The sequence below is a fragment of the Rattus norvegicus genome, chromosome 10 (genome assembly GCF_036323735.1).
Source record: "Rattus norvegicus strain BN/NHsdMcwi chromosome 10, GRCr8, whole genome shotgun sequence".
In the NCBI taxonomy this organism is placed as follows: domain Eukaryota; kingdom Metazoa; phylum Chordata; class Mammalia; order Rodentia; family Muridae; genus Rattus; species Rattus norvegicus.
In genome coordinates this window covers 102,056,690-102,069,971 of record NC_086028.1, presented here as the reverse complement: position 1 = coordinate 102,069,971, position 13,282 = coordinate 102,056,690, and the positions used below count along the sequence as shown (strand labels likewise).

General features: G+C 55.6%; 1 protein-coding gene across 2 annotated transcripts; it reads left to right on the top strand.

Moving 5' to 3' along the window:
• Positions 1 to 26: 26 nt before the first annotated feature.
• Foxj1 (forkhead box J1) lies at positions 27 to 4,809 on the top strand. Of its 2 annotated transcripts, XM_063268304.1 has the most exons (3): positions 27 to 225; positions 731 to 1,397; positions 3,043 to 4,809. In XM_063268304.1, the coding sequence occupies exons 2-3, from the start codon at positions 900 to 902 to the stop codon at positions 3,808 to 3,810; spliced, it is 1,266 nt and encodes a 421-aa protein (XP_063124374.1). In that variant the 5' UTR covers positions 27 to 225; positions 731 to 899; the 3' UTR covers positions 3,811 to 4,809. The 2 variants fall into 2 exon arrangements, with proteins under 2 accessions (XP_063124374.1, NP_446284.2); NM_053832.2 differs by lacking the exon at positions 27 to 225 and having other exon boundaries at positions 3,043 to 4,802.
• The last annotated feature ends 8,473 nt before the right edge of the window (positions 4,810 to 13,282 follow it).

Genomic DNA, 13,282 nt, shown 5'->3' with positions numbered 1-13,282 from the left:
CTGTTTATGGGGGCGGGGCGTCGCCATGGCAGCAGGAGAAGCCTTCGGAGCGTCTACTTAATGCCGGTCCCCGGGCCGTCGGCGCTCAGAGAAGCGCCGTCGGGCGAGGGGGGGGGGGCGCGACGAGGGGCGCCAGCAGAGCCCTCGAGCTGGGGACAGAGAGCCGCGGGAGGTGGGAGGAACTTCTTCCAGAACCTTCCTCTAGCCGGCTGCGCTCTGAGCCAGGTAAGGGACTAGGAGGGCTGTGGACCACGGGATGGGAGGGCGCCGGGACCTGCTGACTATCCAGTCCATCGCTCGCCCACGGAAGTAGTGGGGCCAGTAAATGAGATCTGAGGAGTTCGGGAGATCGCTTCCTGCCCCTCCATAACTCGGTCCTGTGACCTTCCTTTCCCGGGACCCTTCATCTAATACCTCTTTTCAAGGATCAGATGACCTACTCTGCCCCATCCGCGTCGTACTGTCCCCCTGGACTATTGGGGTGTGATCTTAGTTTCTCACTCTTTGGGAAAAAGAATTAGATCGGGCCTTCCTTCCCTCTTCCCTCTTTGTGATCAACGAACCCTCCAAGGGCAGATGGAGAGAGGTGGAGACGCGGGTTCAGACCAGGGTCCTGTGTTAACCTGACCTCTCCACAGGCTGCGTGGATGAATGTGAGGGCCTACCCCGTAAGGCGCCTCTTTCCTCTGGGGTTAGGGGAAGAGTGCTCAGTTCCGTGGTGCTCCCGCAGGCCCCACACTCGAGTTCGGAGGAGGCGACCCCCGGGGTCGCAGAATGGAAGTGAGTGTTCTGGAGACTGAGTAACTGGAGTCTGGGGCACCAGCGGGCTGGAGAGCGCGGCGGGCCACTCCGGCTCAGCCTGTGGATGTTGACCGCCCCTTCGAAGAGTCCCCGCAGACATGGCGGAGAGCTGGCTGCGCCTCTGCGGAGCGGGGCCCGGGGAGGAGGCCGGGCCGGAAGGTGGCATGGAGGAGCCGGACGCCCTGGATGACAGCCTGACCAGCTTGCAATGGCTGCAGGAATTCTCCATTCTCAACGCCAAGGCCCCCACTCTTCCCCCGGGAGGCACCGACCCCCATGGCTACCACCAAGTACCGGGTTTGGTGGCGCCCGGGTCACCGCTGGCGGCAGACCCTGCCTGCCTTGGGCAGCCACACACACCCGGCAAGCCCACATCGTCGTGCACATCTCGAAGCGCGCCCCCAGGGCTGCAGGCCCCGCCCCCTGACGACGTGGACTATGCCACCAACCCACATGTGAAGCCGCCCTACTCGTATGCCACTCTCATCTGCATGGCCATGCAAGCCAGCAAGGCCACCAAGATCACTCTGTCGGCCATCTACAAGTGGATCACGGACAACTTCTGCTACTTCCGCCATGCTGACCCCACCTGGCAGGTAGGGGAGAAGAGGTGCGGGTGGTGGCCACTCCCTCCTCACGCCCTCCTTCTGGCACTTAGCCAGACAGGCATACCAGATCTGTAAGGCCAAAGAGGCACCTGGCTGTGAGGTCAGGCCTCTCCTGAGGCCTGAACCCTGCCAGCTACTGGAAATGCTCTATTTGGCGCCAGGGCCCTGGAGGTACAGATGAAGTTCTAAGGAGAAGAGGGACCGGGAGGGCTCAGTGTAGCCTTTTGTGGGATGTAACACTAAAGCACATTCATGTCCCATGTCCCAAGAATTCCTAAACAGTGTTCCGCCCAAGGAATTTGTCCGAACTGGACTCTGAAATGGAAGCCAGGCGGCCGCCCTGCCAGGTTCTGCACCCCACCTTTTGCATTTGATACAGAGAGTAAGGCAGAGATGAGCCCTACGGCTACAAAGATCAACTGATCACCTGATCCAGGAGCAGGGGTCATGAGGTCATCCTAAAGCCACTGACCCAGCCTCCCACCTCAACTCCTCCCCAGTTTCCTGCCTCTACCCCCACCTCCTCAGCCAGCCTCCCCAGGGGGGCAATTACCTGAGCCTGGTGCTTTCCACAGGGGCGCTGCTGCAGCTGCAGTGGTGGCTTCGGGTTCTAAGTCTCCAGGACCTGGCACAGAGCAGCCAGCGGGCCAGAATGCCGTGTAAACACCCCAGCCCTGTTAGCCAAAGGGGCACCCACTCCCCGGCCTTGCTAGCGTAGTCTGGGCCCCCCGGACACCAAAGTGGTGTGAGCAGAACTAAGCTGCCAGGCGTGAATAGGGTAAGATAAGGCTCAGTAGACAGCACTTTGGCCATCCTCCGATATCAAGATCCACGTGCTAGAGATGAAGCCTGGGGTTGTGCACTCTTCCCTAAGGCGGCCAAGGGGCAGGGAGCAGGATCACAGTCCTGAGCCATTCCAAAAGGGCCCTAACCGTGGGTCAGAAGATCCCCATCTTCCCCTACTCAAGGCCTTTGCCAACTCGGGTCCCAGAAAGGAGCCTTCTGCACTTGGCTGGGTAATAATCAACTGAGGTTTGGGTGGGAGGAGAAGGTTGTGTGTGTGTTGGGGGGAGGAGGTTAGAGGGTTGAAGGCCTAGGCCAGCAGCTGGCTCAACAAACAAGGAGTCACTAAATCTCCCCCCAACACACACACACACACACACTCCTTGGTCACCCAGCCCCCTCCCTTAACCCACCCACTTCACAAACAGAGGGAACCAGCCAGGCAAAGGAGATGGCAGTCCAGGCCGTGGGGGAGCTAAGGGCTTTGGCCAGGACCTGCAAGCAACAGGGTAAGGGAGGGAGAGAGGGAGGGAGGATGACAGAGAGGGTGGTACAGAGAGCCACCCTGTGGCTCGGAGCTCGGATGACTGAGCAGGCAGATATCCCAGCAACAGGGAACAAAAGCCCCCTCCCTGTCCCCCTCCCTCCCCAGCACTCTGGGCTCCTCATACCCTGTGGCTGGTGTCCCAGAGTCCCAGAGCTACAGCTGCCTGGTCAGGGCATCGGGTTGATCCGCCCCTCCCCCCCCCCACCCCGTCTGCAGGGAGGATGCAGGAGGAGCACCCGGTGCCACTTCACTGCCGGTCCCCTGACCCCGATGCCTTTTCTCTTGTTCTCTCGCTGTACCCAGAATTCCATCCGCCACAACCTGTCCTTGAACAAGTGCTTCATCAAAGTGCCTCGGGAGAAGGATGAGCCCGGCAAGGGGGGCTTCTGGCGCATCGACCCCCAGTATGCAGAACGCCTGCTCAGTGGGGCCTTCAAGAAGCGGAGGCTGCCCCCGGTCCACATCCACCCTGCCTTTGCCCGGCAGGCCGCCCAGGAACCCAGCACTGCCCCCTGGGGTGGGCCTCTGACCGTGAACAGGGAGGCCCAGCAGCTACTGCAGGAGTTTGAGGAGGCCACAGGGGAGGGAGGCTGGGGCACAGGAGAGGGAAGGCTGGGGCATAAGCGAAAGCAGCCGCTGCCCAAGAGGGTGGCCAAGGTCCTGCGGCCTCCCAGCACCTTGCTGCTGACCCAGGAGGAGCAGGGTGAGCTGGAACCCCTCAAAGGTAACTTTGACTGGGAGGCCATCTTCGAGGCTGGCGCACTGGGTGAGGAGCTGAGCTCACTGGAGGGTCTGGAACTAAGCCCCCCGCTGAGCCCCAGCTCACACGGAGAGGTGGATCTCACAGTCCATGGCCGCCACATCAACTGTCCTGCTACCTGGGGCCCTCCAGTGGAGCAGGCTACTGACAGCCTGGACTTTGATGAGACCTTCCTGGCCACGTCCTTCCTCCAGCATCCCTGGGACGAGAGTAGTAGTGGTTGCCTGCCCCCAGAACCCCTCTTTGAAGCAGGGGATGCCACCCTGGCCGCTGACCTGCAGGACTGGGCCAGTGTGGGAGCCTTCTTATAAAAGGTCAGGCCCCACCCCATCTCCGGACAGTGCTCAAGTCAGGGCCCAGAACTGCCTCCCAAGACAGGCCCTTTGGACATCCCAGCACCCAGGCAGGGACTGGGCCAGGTCGCTGGAGGGCCACACTGCTGCCAGCTGGGGATGTCCTCATATCCAAGCCCAGAAGAACTGGGAACTGGGGACTGCCTCCCCCTCATCAGCAACCCCCATACACACAGTGTTTCATCCACCCGTGTTCCCCCAAGCCCAAGAATTGGCAAAAGCACCCCTGCCCCTGCCTGCCCCCCTGTACTCCGAGAGCCGAAGCCCGGAGGGGTCCTACCTACCGGGCCTGGGAGGAACTGAACAGGGCCCTCACCAAAGCTTCACCTCACCCACTTCTGCTGCTTCTCCAGGTCCCTACCCAGAGAAAGTTCCCAGGTACAACAAATGGCTCGTTAGAGGATAACAAATTAACCCCCAGGAGGCCCCTCCCGGCAGAGTTCTCTCAGGGGCCCTGGCAGCCTTGGCCAGGGACAGCGAGGGCAGGGGACTGGGGAAGGGAACAGAAAGAGGAGGCAGAAACCAGGTGGGGGCAGCAAGGTGGGGTGAGATGGTCTCTAAGCCTTCTGGGGCCTTCTCCTGGCCCGACGCCTGTGAAGGGAGGCTGCAAGCTTTTGAGTCTGACTTGAGGGTGAGAGCAACAGGAAGTTGGGGCTTGGGGTGGTTGGGGCAGGGGCAGCCAAGCTGCTAGGTGGGGGGGGAGAGAGATTAATATAGCGACTGTAGTTATAGCTAAGACTTAACTGGGGAAGGGGTGCCTGACTTACTGGAAACACTGGGACCAGGAAGGGGACAAACCCTAGGCCCCTGTCTGCACTGGGGGGGACCAGGTCTTGCTCCACCTTGACCCCTGGGGCTGGAGCCTGTATCTACCCTCCACGTGGAGCAAGTTAACCTTTTTCATGTAAAGTTCTTTACAATAAAATTTTTTTTTCAAAATAAAATTTAAAAAAGAAATCTGAGCGTGGTCGTTCTTTCCAGCTGTCCGTGGGGAGGGCGAGAGCCCGTGTGGGAGCTTGGGAGGGAAGGGCTGATGTATCTCTTCTCCATATCACATGGGGAGCGGCCAGGAAAACAAGACAGAAAGGGTGCATAGAAGGCCTAACCTCAAGCTACGGAGGTCCCTAGAGAGGAAAGGGCCAAGGGTGGCATTCTCAGGGTCCCTTCCATTCATACCTCAGGGTCTCCATGTGCACAATGGGACAGTTGGACCCACCTGCCCAGCCGAACAGGAGACAGGGAGGAGGTTGGCCCCACCTCACCCCAAGGCTTCACAGTGTTCTCTGGCTCAAGCCGTCCCCCACCATGAGGGCCTGCCCAGGCTTGCCTGCCCAAGAGTCCCGGGACTCCTTCCAGCAATAGCCTCCCCGGGTCCTTCCCTGGAGGGACAGGGCGTGAGGTTAGAGGAGCCCCAAGGCCCCACATCCTGCCCTGATGTGTGTTTACCGGACCCAGCTTGCTCAGGCTTAGGGAGGCAGAAGGCCGCCTTAAAATCAGGCTCAGTCAGTGCTGAGACTTTCCCTCCCAACTGTGAAGGCCAGCAGAGCTCTGACCAGCAAACCAGGATGGCTTCCTGTCTGGATGGGGCCCTCAACTTAGGTTTGTTTGCCTGAGACCCATTTCTCTATCAGTACCACCCAATTCGACCCGACATAGCATCCTTGTGTCCACCCAGCCCCTCTCTGTGAGCAGCTTGCCCAGCACACAGGTGCACCCACAGGAATGATGTGCAGAGAAAAGGCATTGCCCAGTGCGGCCAGAGCAGGCCTGCCCAGCCTCCACCGCTCCCTCTTTCTTTCTTCCTCGGTCCTGGAGTCTGGCCCCAGGCCAGGCTGGCATTCCCCGCTTTACTCAATGCTTTCATTTGCTAATTATTCCAAATATTCCAGAAGGGCTCACACTGAGCCGGGCAGGCCCGCTGGGCCTTCACAGAGCCCATCCCTTCACCCAGCACACAGAAGGAGCTGTCCCCCACCAAAGCCTCTGTTCTACCATCTCTCTCTCTCTCTCTCTCTCTCTCTCTCTCTCTCTCTCTCTCTCCTCCCTACCCCCACCCCCCTTCCTCTCTACAGACCACAACACTAAAAGAACAAAGGCAGCCCCAGCCTTCTCCATCAGCTTCTAGGATCAGCCTTTGGCCCTGGCCAATGTGGGCACACCCTGGATTGACAGTGGGGCGAGTTCCTGCCTGCCCCAGGCTTCTGCTGGGAAGAAGAGAGGCAATGTCTGGGGCAAAGCAGAACCTCCCCTTGCTGGAATACAAGGCCAAAGACTAAAGATGCAGAGCAGAGCAAGGCACGCCCTTGGCTACACTTGACGTTCACTCCAGAGTTCCTGAAAATTCTGACGCCCAGGCTGCACCGTGGGCCAACCAGAGCAGAATCTCTAATGGGCCCTGTGTAGATTTCCTTAAGTCCCCGCATAATTCTACTGTAAGGGTATGTGCTGTGGGGGTGGGTAGGGTGGGGCTCCTGTCTTCTTCAGAGCAGGACAGTGGGCGTCTTCCTCCATTGCTGTCTGCTTCATTACCTTGAGGGAGAGAGTCTCCCAAGGAACCACAGCTCACTGTGCTAGGCCAGTAGGCCATTGGGTTCTTTTGCAAAGGACCTGTCTCCATCCCCAGGGCTGGAGTTAGGTGTGTTGTGGCGATGCCCAGCTTTTAACGTGGGTTCTCCTCCGGACACCGACTCAGGACCTCAGATCAAGCCCTCTTGCCCCTGAGCCATCTCCTAAACCTCATTTCATTCCTAGGCTCAGTATAATCTCAGCCACAATAAAGGTAGCGTCGCTAAGTGCTAACGGGCAAGCACAGCGGCGCCCACGACCACTAAGCATTTTGCACATATTTCCCTAAAACTAGGAGACATACATAACTCCACCCAGTCCACAGAACTCCTCAAACGGTGCCGGTCTGCCGGACAGCGCCTCGCTGGGCCAGCATCCGCGGCCTACAACTCAGCTGCCTATTCTGACAGCCTCTGGGCTAGGTAGCTTTGCGCTCAGGACACCGGCTCTCCGGGCTCCTTCTCTTCCTCGTATATGCAGGAATCGGATTGCTAGACACAAGGCAGGTTTGGGGTCCTGTTTTTATTTATTGGATGGATTATTCGAGGCGCTGTTTCCCAGGGTAGTTGGTCTGTGCACAGCAGTCCATGAACGGTCGGTCCCGTTTTGGTTTTTTTTTTTCCCACAATGCTTATGGGTTTGTTTGATATTTTTTGATTTGGTTGGCGTTGGGTTAGGGTTCGGACCTAGGACTTCACATGTACTGGGTGAGCACTCCGGACCGCTGAGCTGGGTTCCCCAGATCCTGCTGTACTTTTTCTTTTCTTTCTTTTTTTTTTTTTTTAAAGATTTATTTATTTTATTTATATGAGTCCACTGTCGCTGTCTTCAGACACAGCAGAAGAGGGCATCAGTTCCCATTACGGATGGTTGTGAGCCACCGTGTGGGTGCTAGGATTTGAACTCAGGTCCTCTGGAAGAGCAGTCAGTGCTCTAACCGCTGAGCCATCTCTCCAGCCCCCTACTGGGCTTCCTTTTCCTTTGTGAGACGCAGCCTCACTCGGTTGCTAGCTCCACAGCCACTCACTCTGCCCTCCACACAGGTCTTGACCTCCACCTTCCTGCTGCCGGCAACCACCCAGGCATCAGTAATTCCAGGCCTGCACCACCAGCCCGGACGCCCTGTCTTTAATTCTAGACTTCAAACGCCCGTTTTGCAGCTGCCATTCTCTGAACCCATCTCTTTCTAGGTATTGGGGGCGAAAAGCCCTTTTCCAAAGCAAGGAACCAGCCTTCCTGTTCCATTCTTTTCCAGTTTCTCCTTCCTCCGTGTATCCCCTCCACTGCTGGCTGGGAACATGACAAGGGTGGCCAGAAGAAAGGCTACAAGCGTGGAGCTTTGGAGCCTCCCACTCTTGGCTCTGAGTTCTATGGGACAGGACACTGTAGGGCCTGGTGACTCTCATCCGGAAGTTCCCTGCCCTTCAACGTGTTCAGAAGCAATGGAGCCAGACCCCCCCTTCACAGCTGAACTCGACCTCAGAGGCCCCAGAGACGGGAAGGATCCCCACCCCAACCCTGCGCAGCCAGGAGGGCAGGGACAGGAAGTGGGCATTGGTCAGGTGTAGCTTCTGCTCTGTCCTTGGCTGAGACCCAAAGGTAAACAGGTGCATAAGGACTCCAGCAGGGGGTAATGGCTGCCCCAGGGGCAGGCCTGGGCCTGTTCTGTGAGGAGTGGAAGGGCAGCATTGTTAACAAAGGGATGGGACAGCAGCCCAGGTCCTGCAGACACATTCTTGGGTGAGGAAAAAGAAAACACAGGTGACACAGGAGGGGGAGATGTTTGGAAGGGGAGGGGGACTCTGGGAGGCCACAATGCCCGGGGTGTGCTAAATAGTGTCAACTGTGGCTCAGCAGGAGATGAAGTACACAGAAGCCTTAGGTGGTGGTGGGGGGGGGGGGGACAGCTGCCTCCCTCCTGGGAGACACGTACCCATCTCATCCCTTTTCTCCTGGGTGAGACAGGTCAGAGCCACCTGGACAGGCAGGCAAGCTGGGGCCTGAGCGGGCAAAGACACCTTAAAGGACGACATCCTCAGAAGCCAAGGACCCTGAACTGTTCTGGCGAGGTCAGGTTCAGACTCAGCAGTAATCAGAGACAATGGAGGGCCTGCCCCGAGGACCCTTGAAGCTCCCCAGCTGGCCTGTCTGTCTGAGGCAGAATGGGAGCCTCAGTTCTGAGGCCCAAGGTTCTTTCCCCAGAGGCAGCTCTGTCCATCTCCTAAGAAAGCAGGGCCCCAGGAACCAGACAGGGCCTGCCACTGCCACCCCCATCAGCCCATCCTGTCTGGATCCACCTCTGTTAAGGCTTCCATCTCTGAATGCTCCCGGGATCCATCCCAGTTATCTTGGAAGCTAGGCAGGGTTAGGCCTAGTGAGTATGGGATGAAAGGATTGTCTGAGACTACTGGGCAGTGTAGGCTTAGCCAAGCATGGCAGTACATCTGGGAGGCAGGAGGATCGCTGTGAGTTTGAGGCCAGTCTGATCGACATAGCAAGTTCCAGGACAGCCAGAGCTATGTAGAGAGACCCTGTCTCAACCAACCAAACGGTAACAGGGACAACGTAAACCGCCAGTCGCCCTCCTAGAGCGTCCAAGGAACTAAGCTGGGGTCAGGAAGCTGCCCATGTTCTCTCCTTGCCAGCTCTACCCATAGGCTCCAACTGTGGCCGGGCCTCCTTCTGCCCTCTCTTCATACAGGGTCAAGGTTCCCTCTAGCTTTCCTTAAACCCACAATGCCGGAGAGGAACTGGAGGGTAAAGTGGGTTTCAGATGGAGATCTTAGTTTCACACTCCTGTTCCTGTGTCAGCGGAGTGCCGTGGGCAGACCAGCGGTCCGTCCTGCCCTATCCTACAGCGAGAGCATTAAAACTCGAGAAGCCGTGGCTTGACCGAAGGATATGCAGGGTCTGGGGCCAGAGTACCCAGACCCAGGGAGAATTTGGAGCTTAGCCTGCATTGCCTTGTAGAAGCAAGGAAGAGGACGGCTTGCTGGTCCTACATATCTGTGTTCCTTATCTGTGGAGGAGGCGTGAGAGGCCTTGAGTGTTGACTGAGGCTACCCTAGTCCAGCATCTGGGGAAGCCGTGAGCCAGATGAGGAGGAAGGAAATGATAGGGAAAGAGCTGGTCCTTCTGGTCTCTAATCCCCTAGGGCCCGGTTGCAGCCATCTTGAGAGACTGTGGGAGCCACAGAAGGTAGGGCTGGAATGAGGAGGCAGCACCCAGGGCTGCTCCATCCAAACACATCTGAGCAGCAGGTAAGCCATTCATCCATTCATACCCTGGCCGCAAGGTCACCAGGACAGAGTTGTGCCCGACCCAGTCCAGGGTCACTTTGGAAGAGGGAACCTCAGATTCGAAAATGCTCCCACCAGGTTGGCCTGTAGGCAAATCTGTGGTGCATTTTCTTGATTGATGTGGGAGCCCTCCCCACCCTACCCCCGCCACCCTGCCCCATAGTGAGAGGTTCTCAACCTGTGGGTTGCAACCACTTTGGGGGTTGAATGATCTTCAATCAGAAAACATAAACATTTACATTACAATTTATTTTATTTACGTTTAGGATTTATTTATCTTGTTTGTATGAGTACGCTGTAGCTGTCTTCAGAAACGCATCAGAAGAGGGCATCGGATCCCATTACAGATGGTTGGGAGCCACCATGTGGTTGCTGGGAATTGAACTCAGGACCTCTGGAAGATCGGTCAGTGCTTTTAACCTCTGAGCCATCCCTCCAGCCCTACATTACAACTTATAACAGTGGCTAAATTACAGTTATGGGGGTTGGGGATTTAGCTCAGTGGTAGAGCGCTTGCCTAGGAAGCGCAAGGCCCTGGGTTCGGTCCCCAGCTCCCAAAAAAAAGAAAAAGAAAAAGAAAAAGAAACAAATTACAGTTATGAAGAAGCAACGAGAATAATTTCGTGGTTGGGAGTCACCTCAACACGAAGAACTGTATTAATGGACCACGAGGAAGGTTAAGGACCTCTACCAGAGTGGGTGATGCCATCCCTGGTCAGGTGGTCCAGGAGTGTTTTAAGAAAGCAGGCAGACTGTGGGGTGTAACTGTTATGGTTGTGTAGGATGTTGCTTTTGTGGTACCCCTAACAGTGAAAGCAGAGACCCTTTGCTTGCTTTGGGGACCCATTCCTCCTACTGCTTGTCCAGTCTTTTCTTTTTGGATATCTTTTATTTACATTTCAAATGTTATTCCCTTTCCCTGTTTCCCATCCATAAGCCTGCTATCCCATTCCCCCTTCCCCTTCTTCTATGAGGGTGTTCCCCCTCCCCAACCAGCCCCGCTTCCAGCCCTGACATTCTCCTACACTGGGGCATTAAGACTTGGCAGGACCAAAGGCTTCTCCTCTCACTGGTGCCCAACAAGGCCATCCTCTGCTGCATATGCAGCTGGAGCCATGCCTTGTCCAGTCTTATTGCAACTTGATAGGCCATGTTTGATTGATGTCCCTGGGGTATCTGGCCCCTTTTTAAAAGTCACAAAGAACAAGTAGATTTGGGGAGAGAGGAAGTCATGGGGGGAGGGGACTGGGAAAAGAGGAGGGAGAGGAAACTGCAGTCAGAATGTAATATATAAGATGAGGAAGAAGAAGAGGAGGAGGAAGAGGAGGAGGGGGAGGAGGAGGAGGAAGAAGAGGAGAGAGAGAGAGAGAGAGAGAGAGAGATAAGCAAGCAGCCTGAACAAGCAGTGAGAACCAGGTCATTAAATGGCGCTCCTCTATGACCTCTGCTTGCCCTGACTGAACTGGATGATGGACTACAGGCTGTGAGCTGAAATCAACCCTTGCCTCTCCAAGTTGCCTTTGGTCATGGCATTTCATGATAGCAAAGGAATCACTAAGTAAGAGGGCAGCATCCTATTCTAAGACAGGGGAGATCCAGGAGGAGCCTGAGGGCCCCAATATCTGGTGTTTGGCTAAATATCAGACCTGGCAGGACGGAGGACGAGGCTCAGTTGATAATGCTACTCGCCTAACATACTCGGGGCCTTCGTGAGTTTGAGCCCCTGCACGAGTAAATGAGACTTGGCAGCCTACACATATAATCCTAACACTTGGGAGGTGAAAACGGGAGGTCAAAAGTTCAAAGTCTGCCTGGCGAGATAGCTCTGACTGCTCTCCCAGAGGTCCTGAGTCCAATCCCAGCAACCACATGGTGACTCACAACCTTCTGTAATGGGATCTGATGCCCTCTTCTGGTGAGTCTGAAGACAGTGACAGTGTAATTATATATATTAAATGAATAAATCATTAAAAAAAAGTTCAGTAGGGACTGGGGATTTAGCTCAGTGGTAGAGCGCTTACCTAGGAAGCCCAAGGCCCTGGGTTCGGTCCCCAGCTCCGAAAAAAAGAACCAAAAAAAAAAAAAAAAAAGTTCAGGGTTGGGGATTTAGCTCAGTGGTAAAGCGCTTGCCTAGCAAGCACAAGGCCCTGGGTTCGGTCCTCAGAGCCGGAAAAAAAAAGTTCAAAGTCACCCAGGAGCTACACAAGCCCCCTTTTCAGTAAATAAATAAATGTATGTATAAATGAATAGCCCTGTTTTGGTAGGGACTACCTAAGTGACTGGAATGGGCTGGGAGGAAGGAAAGGTAGACAGATGGACTACACACACACACACACACACACACACACACACACACACACACACAGAGAGACACACACACAGACACACACACAGACACACACACACACATACACACACACAGACAGACAGACACATAGACACACACACACACACACACACACACACACACACACACTACCCTGAGTTCTATTGGTGGGAGTAAGGCATTGAGGGATGCCTCAACTGGAAATCAGGGAGAGGCAAATTAGCTAAGCACTGTCCCTCAGTTGGACCCAGAGAGGTGCGAGTCACTCATAAAGAGAACCGTGCCCCACCCCCACCTCTTGCCCAAATGTTCACGATCAAAGGCTCCACTTGGGCTTGTCTGAAGGAAGGTCTTGGGAGACAGCTGGATAGAGGGGAAGGTTGGTTAGAGAGGAGGGGGAGGACCGGCAGAGGGCACAGGGACACCCAGTCCCACACAGAACAGCCCTAGGACAGCCGAGTATCTGCATCCTGTAAAGAGAGTCTTTTTATTGAGTTACCTACAACCCTGGCATGCAGTGGGTCATAGGTGACTGATGCCAACCAAAACAGTGTTCTGTCCGCTTAACTTGCCTCTGTCTGGCTCTTTCCAGACCCCTCCTGCTACACTACAACTCAGTAGGACTCCGGAAGATAGAGCTACAAAATGAAATCTAGTCTTGGAAAACTGAATAGTTAGTGCTGGGACTGGGGCGAGACTCACCTTGCCTGTATGAGGCCCTGGGCTCCATTCCAGCACCCCACAACCTGGTGTGGTGGTGTGGGCCTGTCATCCCAACACTCTGGAGGCAGAGGCATGAGTATCGAGAATTCAAGGTTATCCTTGGCTACAGAGTGTGTTAGAGCCCAGCCTAGGCTACGCCAGACCCTGTCTCAAAAACAAAAACAAAAACAAAAACAAAAAACCAAAAACAAAAACAAAAATTATATGAATACGTGAGATGGATCCAGCTGGGGCGGGGGTGGGGAGATGCTGTGCCTCTGCAGTGTCCTGCAAGTGCCCCCCAAGATATTCAGAGGAGCAATCATTAGTGGGTAGTCACCAGAAACCCGAAGGAAACAGACCCATGGCCCAGACACCTTATAGGGACCATGATGATAAAAAACAGAGATTCTTCCAGAACTGAGATCAGGGAACATGGCTGAAACTCCCGGAATGGTCACTATTAGGCGAAGAACAGAACTGAGGAACCCAGGAGAAGGAGACCACAGCATTGCAGGCTGGGGAGCTCTGGCGTCCC